The following is a 9,857-nucleotide window of genomic DNA, read 5'->3' on the forward strand; positions in this document are numbered from 1 at the left end:
CAGTCCAGTGTTAAGGACTCGGGGATTTCTGTTGCCTGGATTCGATCCCTAATCCAAGAACTAAGATCCCACAATCTACACCTCCTGGCCAAGGGGGTAAGAAAATCATCCCTGTAAATAAAATGTATTAGCGTTTGACCATTCCATAGAGTTTTTTAGTATGGATGCTGCAAAGAGAGTTCATGCCTGAGACGTTAAAAAGTCCGCTACATTTCAGGAGTCACTTCCAGGAGTGAGACTGTAGTTAATTTTTGAAGAAATGTTGGAATTCGCTGTCTTTCCCGGGTTTTCTTTTCTCAGCAGGCTGTTTTACTCAGTTCACAATCTTAGCACGTATCTTAGCACCCAACACACAGGGCATCCTAGGAAAGCGCCCTGGCACCTCCCACCTAAGGAGGGTACGAATCACAAGCTTCTACAAGTTGATGGACGGGTCGACACTGCGCCCAGCTCCGCCGTGATCACCACTGGACACTGGCGATTGGTTGCGCTTGAAAGGCGCGGAACCAATGGGAGTGGCGGTCTGGGAGAGTTGGTGGAGCGCGCGGGAAAGGGACCAATATAAACTGTGGCGGGAGATTCGTATTCTGGGCCTTGTCCCGTGAAACATCTTCGGCTGGAGAGTCAGTTGCTCTCCTCTCGAGTTCGAACATGGTGCGGACTAAAGCAGACAGTGTGCCTGGCAGGTACAGAAAAGGTGAGGCAGTAGGGCACAATAGTGGAGGGCAGATGGTTCTCTGGGCAGCTCCGCTATGGGCAGGAGAAGAGGGGGCCTCCCCTCCTGTCTGCCAAACTGGTCCAGCCCGCCAGGAAGCAGCAGCCTGATCCCTTTAACCAGGAGGAAGAAGCGGCGGGGACAGGAGAGGGTTGCCTGCTGTTCTGGATCGCGGGGCTCTCCTCTCCAATCCTTTCCAATAGGCTGGGTCGGAGAGTGTGGTGAGAACGTGGCTCCCAGCCTCTTCGTGCCCCCTTCTGAATGCCCCCTTTCCCTCTCTCCGCAGTGGTGGCTTCTCGAGCCCCCAGGAAGGTGCTTGGTTCCTCGACTTCCGCTAATTCCACGCCGCTTTCCTCAAGGAAAGGTAAAAACGCCCTTGCAAGCTCCTACATGAACCCTCTCAAAAGGAGATCAGGCCAGGCACCACTGATCCCCATACCCACTGCGGAGTTTCTTTTCTTGAGATCCTCACCTCCCCCAGAATTTCTTTCTTCCTTGCCTTTTGATGTAATGAGCGAGCCTTGGTCTCTTTGGCGGGTAGAGATGGAGCGGTCGCACGGTCTTCAAAAATTTCAAGCCTTGGGTTAGGGACGGACACACTTTCTCTTCAAACCTGTTTTTCTTTTCTGCCTTAGCGTTGTTATTTTTCTTAATATTTACAACTGGACTTTTTCTTGTATGAGGCTACTTAAGCACCTGTTTACTAGAATTGAGAGGTTAGTGACAATGCTAATCACGTTTTTGTTTTCATTTCTGCATATTGTTCTTTGTCTTTCCTATTACCTTCCTTTCTTCCCTTTTTAAGTTTGGTGTGTGTGTGTGTGTTCCAACCTGTGTGTGTGTGTGTGTGTGTGTGTGTGTGTTCCAACCTGTGTGTGTGTGTGTGTGTGTGTGTGTGTGTTCCAACCTTGCAGCTCCTGATTCTGTTTTTGGGACATTAGGAGGGAAACCTGGGCCAGGGAAAGAGCTTCACATTATTCCTTCTGTGCTAGGAAAGGTTGAGAAAATACACTGCCATCTGGTGTCTCTCATTCCTTTTAGAAGGAAGTTGAGCAGTTTGGAAGATTATTTCTGCAAGCTCTAGTTAAGAACATACAGGAAAAAGTGTGTCAAACTTTAGTATGACAGTACATAAGACTAACTGAATAGCTCTGTTTGTGGACAAAATATGAAAAATATTTTCTAGTTGTAAACATCTTGTTAATGCTATTTTTCTAGGGTAAAGAATACATATAATAATGTTCTGCATTGTTATATTAATGTATAATGTACTATTGACTGAATACAACTTTATCATGTCATATTTTATTTATTTATTTATTTATTTATATTTTTAAATATGGAACGCTTCACGAATTTGCGTGTCATCCTTGAGCAGGGGCCATGCTAATCTACTCTGTATCGTTCCAATTTTAGTATACGTGCTGCCGAAGTGAGCACTATCATGTCATATTTTATTTTTTTATTTATTTTTATTTTTTAAAAAAATCTTTAATTCTTACATGCGTTCCCAAACATGAACCCTCCTCCCACCTCCCTCCCCATAACATCTCTCTGGGTCATCCCCATGCACCATGTCATATTTTAAAATTCACTTTAAAGATAGATGTACCACCATTTAATATCCTTTAGATTTGATGTTAAAGAATTGTTTCCCTTTAAGAAATGGAGATTATATTCTTAATTTTTATTTAGTTCTGTTTTATTTTATAGTTGAAAATAAGTATGCAGGAGGGAATCCAGTTTGTGTGCGCCCAACTCCCAAGTGGCAAAAAGGAATTGGAGAATTCTTCAGGCTGTCCCCTAAAGATTCAGAAAAAGAGAATAGAATTCCTGAGGAGGCAGGAAGCAGTGGCTTGGGAAAAGCAAAGAGAAAGTAAGTTTTCATATTCTGAAGTATGAAGAAATATTCTTGAAAATAAAAGACAACTAAATATTGAGTAACTTTAAATTTTCTCTTTGAGCAGATAAGAAAATACAAACCAGAAGTTTTTTAAACTATGCTAACCTCTTATTATGTCATCCCCAAATTTCAAGCATCAATGAAAGGTATTATTTTTACTCATTTACTCAAAGAGGATCAGTTCCCATTCAGATGACAAGTGCTACTTTATTAACCATGAACTTCTGGTCTTTATTCTCTCTCTCTCTCTCTCTCTCTCTTTTTTTTTCTATTTTCTATAGTCCTTTTTATTTTCAAAAAGTAATTTCCATGTTGGTTTACCTTGATTTCCATTAACCCCACCTTTCAAAAAACTATTAGTCCAGGTTCCATAGGAAATATATAACTAATGTGGAGAAGTTGGAAAATACAGAAATCCCCATCACTTAGAAACAACCAGGACTAACACCATGGTATATTTTCTTTACAACTTCTCTGTAAATACATAAAGATACTTAAAAACAAAACAAGATGGGGATAAAACTGCACACATACAGAGTTCATTGTGTAAAGTTTTTAAGAAGATACTTAAATCATGCTTTCAAGCTTTTTTTTTTTTTTGCATGGCTCTTTTCAGTTTATTGCATGAAGGAGTTACACTAGTCCAGGTTAAAAGAAGACCCCAAATGGTTATATTTTACAAGCTGTGAAGTTTTTAAACTCGTGAAAAGGGACAGAAGGGAAATTCTACTCATTGAAAGGAAATCCTCACTTAAGCTTCAGTGAGCCAAAAACTCTTAAAACCCATGAACCTTCAGCTGGTGGTCCTTAGCCAGTCCAATCTCTACCAGGAACTGGCATATGTTCTTGCGCTGGTCACCCTGTATCTGAATTACTTCTCCATATTTTGGATGCTCAATTACAGTACCAATGCAGGCAAATTTCTTCTTCAATGCCTTCATTGGTTTCTTTTTATCATAATCATCAGCAATCCCTTAGACAGTAGTAAGGGTCTTCCTGCCGTTTCTCTGTTGAATTATTATATGGATATAATCCTCAGTGTCCGCAGGAAGCAGATCATCACCCTTACTTACGTCAGCAAAGGGGTCGAAAAAGAAGAGGTTCTGGAAAGCAGACATGATTCCTTTTCCTCGGTGGAAACGGCCTGTGGGAGGCAGCGGCGGGAGAAGGCGGGCAGGGGGTACCAAGCCTTGGGAAGTGAGGAGCCTCGAGCGGGAGGCTGCTGAGTCCTCGGTGGTGGCTCAGTGACTGGGGCTGCTTTCAAGCTTTTAATGTCAGGAAAATGTTCATGATAAATGTTGGCAAAACTGGATTCAAAAGTACAATCATTATTGCATAAAAGACATGTATATAAACACACCAAATCTCTGTACAAAATATACCAAATATCATGAGTGATGTCACTGGGTAAAAACCTCTCCTCACACTCAGTGCTACCAATTTTCAACAACAAACATATTTTAAGAATCTGGGGGGGAAATACTTTTAGGAGGAAAAAACAAGGGAAACCTGCTTTTTAAATAGATTTATGAGAAATAGTGCAGACTCTCTAAAGAGTGTTGAAGTTTTCATTTCAAAAATAAATTGACTGGAGGTGGGCATGGTGAGTGTGGGTGGTATGACATCACTGCCATTATGAAGCCTTCTGATTTAAGACCCTGCTAGATAACCTCCCAGCACCAGCCAGCAAGCCTTGGGCACCAAGCAGCAAGCCGGCCCAAGGTAGAGTGATCAACATGGACAAGTGGGCGGTGGCCGGGCTCACACTGGGGCTGCTGCTTCTGGTACTGCTCCTACCCAAGCAAGTTTATTCATCCGTTCCTTTAACCAGCACAGAAGGTCCTCCAGTCCAAACCACAGCGGTGAGCTGTGCCTTGCGGTCAACAGCTAGTCTCCTTGTTGTCTTGCTTGCCGTTCTACATCTCTACCATTAAGAGACTTGGCCAAGAAACATCTAGGTTTACCAACCCATATTCTAAAGCCCAGTCCGTATGGCATCTAGAAATTCTGTGTCAGGAAGAAAATAAGAAAGTCTTCATCAAATCCACTAATTCCACCCCTTATTTTATTAAGGCAGAAAATGTTGAGAGTCTCAGATTGGATTAGTTTAAAGAGCATCTGAAGAATTTGAGCAGATAATGACAGCCAATATTAAATCTCCTGGAGTTTCATTATAAGAATGGAGACAATATCAGGAATTAATGATGTGATTAAATGGAACAAGAGACATGGACACTTCAAACTACCTTGCATCTAAATAAGAATAATTGCATCTTCATCTAGAGAAAAAGGATGAGATATGGAATGGAGATTCAGTTTTCATTTTGGTTCAAGAAATCTAGAAGGCAAACAAGTAGGTGATGCAAAAAGCTTCGGTGATTCTGTTTATGATGTACACTGGAAGGAATCAGCAGTTATTAAATCCTCTGTGTATTGTTTCAGCAGTCCTGGTTTAATGCTGATATACTCTCCATAAGGTTTTACATTGTTTTCATTGTTCTCTTGGGAACTTAACTCTTTTCCTCTGGGCTTTTGAATTTGACTTTGCATTTGGATTTCTGTAATAACTGAGATGTTCCAAGGCAATAATGGGTTGGAATATACTACAAATCCAAACATAGGTAATCCCTACATATGTATTTAAAAGTCAAATTACAGTTATTTCCTGTCAAACATTCCCATCCAACAATAGTGCCAGATTAGTTTAGCTAATTCTGATCTCTTAATTTGATTCCAAAGATTAGAAGTACATTGACTTCAAACAATCTTAAAATATTGCTTTTTATTTCTGCATGTACTGAATAATTTTTAAAACCTAAAAACTGATGTTTTGAAGGCGTGTTTGATAAATTTGGAAATTAAGAGGCAAATATATGAAGGAGGTAAAAAATAATGTGTATTAGGTAGTTGGGAAGTGAAGACTGGAAACTTGTCTGCATTAAATTCATAACTGTTTTGTGCTTTCTGTAAATATACATTTATATATTAAACTTGAATAAGAATAGCTACACGTGGAACACTTTTTACATCAGTCATTATTTTTAGATGATTCTAAACCTAAGTGGACTTGATTCTGGAAAGTAAAACTTTGAAACTGCCTTGATGTATAGAAATCTATTTAGAAGTAGAAATCATTGGTTACATGTTCATACAATGATGCTTAAATGATAAGTATTTAATACTTATAGTACTCTAAATAAATTTTAAACAATATTTGTCATTTTTAGAAATCTAAACAGGAACAACCAGACCTAACATCCATCTCAAGTTATGTGAGATCCATGTGTGTGAATGAACACACTCTTGCTTCATATCTGAACACTGTACACCTATTTTGGATTGTACATTGTGTTTGGATTTGATTTGCATTGAACACAGCTAGATAAAAGTAAATGGTTAAAGAGAAGTTAAAAAAAGGAATTAACATATAAAATGATATTTTTGCATCTAAAATTTTAAGACAATATTGTTCATAAGATCATTTAGTAAATTATTATTGAGTGCTTACTATCCAACTGATGAGATATTTAAAAGGAATGTCAAATTCTGGAGCAGTAGCTGAACTTTATACTTTGTTGCTATATCACTATTATCATTTCTGTTAAAACAAAATCAACAAGCAAGAGGATACATTTTTGGACAGAGTATTTTTTAACAGACTTATTATCATGATCCTAAAAGTCTCTTTTAGGATCTTCTCATTTACTGGCACCATTCTTCCGTATTCTTTCTCATTCTAATATGAACAAACTAATAGTCAATATTCAAGAATATTCAACAATCCTCTTGAATTATTTGTGCCTTCAGTAAAGGGCTTCCCTGATGGCTCAGAGGTTAAAGCGTCTGCCCGCAATGCGGCAGACCCGGGTTTGATCCCCGGGTTCGATCCCTGGGTCGGGAAGATCCCCTGGAGAAGGAAATGGCAACCCACTCCAGTATTCTTGCCTGGAGAATTCCATGGATGGAGGAGCCTGGCGGGCTACAGTCTATGGGGTCACAAAGAGTCAGACACGACTGAGAGACTTCACTTCACTTCACTTAAATTAAAGAAACAAAATATTTGGCAATATAGCCAAATATGGCTGTACCATTGATCATTATAACAATAAAACCTATATTGCAGGTTTCTTATCATATAGTGAAAGATTACACATATAGTCTCATAAAGAACTTTGATCCATAGTATAATAAAATCTGTGACATAAAACTAGGCCTCTTTCTTAGATTTGTTATTGTTTGAGAGTTGCATTTATCCCTTTATAGTAAATCAATAGATTGACTTTTTTCTCCCAGTAAAACTGAGACGTAATTGACAAACAGCACTATGTAAGTTTAAGGTGTACAGTCTAGTGATTTGACTTACCTACATCATGAAATGATTACCACAATAGGTTTAGTGAACATCTATCTCATATTGATGCATTGAAGAAATAGAAAAATTTTTTTCCTTATGATAGGAACTCTTTCAATAGTTTATTATTGATTATAAATAAAAAACTATCAGTATATCAGAAGGACTTCTATTATAATCTCCCTAGTTCTTTATCTGGAATATAGCTACTCTTACGGCTTTATTATTCTCACAAAGGCAGGGTAAATTTCCCTGTTGCATGGGGAGAATCTGAATCAAGAAAAACTGTCTTCTTAAAACCTTAAATCAGGTCTTTGAAGAAAAGAATTTTGGATTACAATAGTGTTCATTTGTTAACTTCATTTAATTTCCAGGAAAATACAGTGAAGACCTCTTGGTAATGTAATAGTGGATGAGTCAATGGTAATGTTACACCAAGTCAGAATATCCTTGTTTTAGCTTTCTTCTTTCACCTTCTAGCTCCATGTCTAGATCTAATTTGAAAACTGGCTGTTTTAGGATAGATCTCACAAATCTTTACCAGCTCTAAAAAATTCTGATTTAAAAATTTTGATTGACTTTTTCTCTATAAAAATTATACTGAGTACCAGAGGACTTTGGGATAGTGTAAGTTGTTTTTCAGAAGCTATGTTTACCATATGCCAACAATACAATTTGGGCATTTTCTAATTAGATAATACATTCATAAATTCCAAAGGACATACAATCAAATATGACAACTTGCTGTTGTCTCTGTTCAAGTGGAATGGTTGAATTTTTTTGCTTTCTATTATTAACGGAGTTCTTGCTGAAGGATTATACTGCTTCATCAACCTACTTAACACGTTGAAAGAAGATGGTATAGAAATAGAGATTCCCTCTTAAATAAAAATGGCAACATATTCTAAAGAGGAAACTGACTTGGCAAATTAAGAGGCAAAATAGATTATTAAAAATTTTTGTCACTTTAGTATTTGGAATTTGTAGGGATTTGTCAGTTTATGGGAGTTTAATTTTCTCTCATTTCTAGTCACTTGACCAGATCCACTGCACTATTAATGTTCTTGATCTATGAAAGTTTTTTAAAACTATTCATGTTTTCATGTTTTATTTTTAAAACATTTGACTTGGGTGACTACCGAAGTTCTCTTTTCTTTCCACAGAGCATGCCCTTTGCCACCTGATCACACAGATGATGAAAAAGAATAGAACTTTCTTATTCACCCTTGACTGATGTCTCCTGTTTACTCTGGTATTCTAGGATGTAAATTTGCATAAATGTATTTGTTCCAATTAGTTTTGTTGAGTAGGCATTTAATTTAAAAAATTAGGCTTTTTTACATTTAGTTATTCAAAAGCAAGTAGTTATGATACTGGAAAATCTGTAAGAGTAATTACGGTTAACACAGTATTTGGTTTCCTTTACCTATTATTAAACTTTATCTTGCTAAAATTATTACATGGTATTCTAATTATGAATCTGCTGTATTTGAGATTTGCTTAGATTTTTGTACTGTTGCCATTTTATTGGCATTTGATTATTGGAATGATGCCATATTTTTCTTCCTTTTATTTGCTTTAAAAAAGCAGAGGTAGATTTTTGCACATTTAAAAAGTAATGTTAATTAAACTGAACCTATACCCTTTTTAAGAAAGGGGGCCAAAGAGGCAATGTTGCAAAAATCTGGATGGCTGTCTACCTTCTCCTTAGAAAAATTTACAGGCAGTTTGGTCCTAAGGTTTAAAGGATTAATAAAGCTTCTGAAAACAACAGCAAAAATATAAAATTTTTTTATATTGGAATAGTGGAATTCCATAGTGGAACCAGACAGGAAAATTCCATAGACTACTTTAAAAGAGAGGAATTTCCCTAGAATATACCTTTGGTTTAGTGTCATAAAATATTACCCTTTGGGCCTATGCTTTTAAAGTTGGAAATCAATAAAACATGAAAGACAGATCATGCCATAAACTCAGAACTGTCTAAAGTCCTTAGAGCTACTATCATGCTTTTCAAGATAACCAGGGGTATAGTCGAAGTGGGTATAGTAGTACTTAGTGACTGATATTTTTCTTCGTCATCAGGCTTTTTGCTCACTGACTTCCTGTTATCAAAGTTAGCCATATTTAACAGACATTCTTTTCTGAAGTTTGTTTTCAATAAATGAATACTTATTTTCATAAAACTATCCATGTGTGTGCTTTCTAAGATTTTATCCTACTAGGTATTTCTATTTTATTCCTTCCAAATGCAAATCATTGTACAGGCCTGATTTTATGAACTTCCAAAATAAGTCCTGATGACTATAGATTATATTTTTTTGCTTAGATATTAAACATACTGTTACTGAATTGGGACCAGAGTTTTATCCTAAGTTCTTCCTTGATAATTAGGCTTTCGATGGATTTGAAACCTGATTTGCTATTTTTCATTGATGGAGAGAGGAACTTGATGGAAAATGTGTCTAATGAAGTCTAATTTTGATATGTAATTGTTTCCCAAAAAATTTGACCTAAAGAAACTGCTACTGCTGCTAAGTCACTTCAATCGTGTCCGACTCTGTGCGACCCCATAGACTGCAGCCTACCAGGCTCTTCCATCCATGGGGTTTTCCAGGCAAGAGTACTGGAGTGGGTTGCAGTCTTTTCAAATACAATCCTTTCAAAATATACAATTGTTAGTGATGTCTAACTATATTAAGGAGGGCATGGCAACCCACCCCAGTATTCTTGCTTGGAGAATCCCATGGACAAAGGAGCCTGGTGGGTTACAGTCCATAGGGTCGCAAAGAGTTGGACACAAGTGACTTAGCAACAAAGCGATTTTATTAGGCAGACTTCCCAGGTGGTGCAGTGGTAATGAATCCAGCTGTCAACGAGGAGATGGA

At 37.5% G+C, this 9,857-nt stretch overlaps 1 protein-coding gene, 1 non-coding gene and 1 pseudogene across 5 annotated transcripts; 1 reads left to right on the forward strand and 2 right to left on the reverse strand.

Annotated features, from left to right (window-relative positions):
* Nucleotides 1-487: 487 nt before the first annotated feature.
* On the forward strand, nucleotides 488-9,158 carry PCLAF (PCNA clamp associated factor). Of its 4 annotated transcripts, none has more exons than XR_011258215.1 (5): nucleotides 518-697; nucleotides 1,002-1,079; nucleotides 2,429-2,591; nucleotides 2,683-2,764; nucleotides 7,344-7,392. XR_011258215.1 is itself a non-coding variant. In XM_069596247.1 (4 exons), exons 1-4 carry the CDS (start codon nucleotides 652-654, stop codon nucleotides 8,176-8,178), a joined length of 333 nt encoding a protein of 110 aa, XP_069452348.1. In that variant the 5' UTR covers nucleotides 488-651; the 3' UTR covers nucleotides 8,179-9,158. The 4 variants fall into 4 exon arrangements, 2 of the variants coding, with proteins under 2 accessions (XP_069452348.1, XP_069452349.1); XR_011258214.1 differs by lacking the exon at nucleotides 7,344-7,392 and adding an exon at nucleotides 4,692-5,628; XM_069596247.1 differs by lacking the exons at nucleotides 2,683-2,764; nucleotides 7,344-7,392 and adding an exon at nucleotides 8,133-9,158 and having other exon boundaries at nucleotides 488-697.
* LOC138444522 (U6 spliceosomal RNA) lies at nucleotides 2,049-2,155 on the reverse strand. Its single transcript, XR_011258539.1, has one exon. It is a non-coding gene; the product is annotated as a U6 spliceosomal RNA (small nuclear RNA).
* Nucleotides 3,310-3,825, reverse strand: LOC138443592 (eukaryotic translation initiation factor 1 pseudogene; annotated as a pseudogene).
* Nucleotides 9,159-9,857: the final 699 nt, after the last annotated feature.

Source organism: Ovis canadensis, chromosome 7, assembly GCF_042477335.2.
Source record: "Ovis canadensis isolate MfBH-ARS-UI-01 breed Bighorn chromosome 7, ARS-UI_OviCan_v2, whole genome shotgun sequence".
In the NCBI taxonomy this organism is placed as follows: domain Eukaryota; kingdom Metazoa; phylum Chordata; class Mammalia; order Artiodactyla; family Bovidae; genus Ovis; species Ovis canadensis.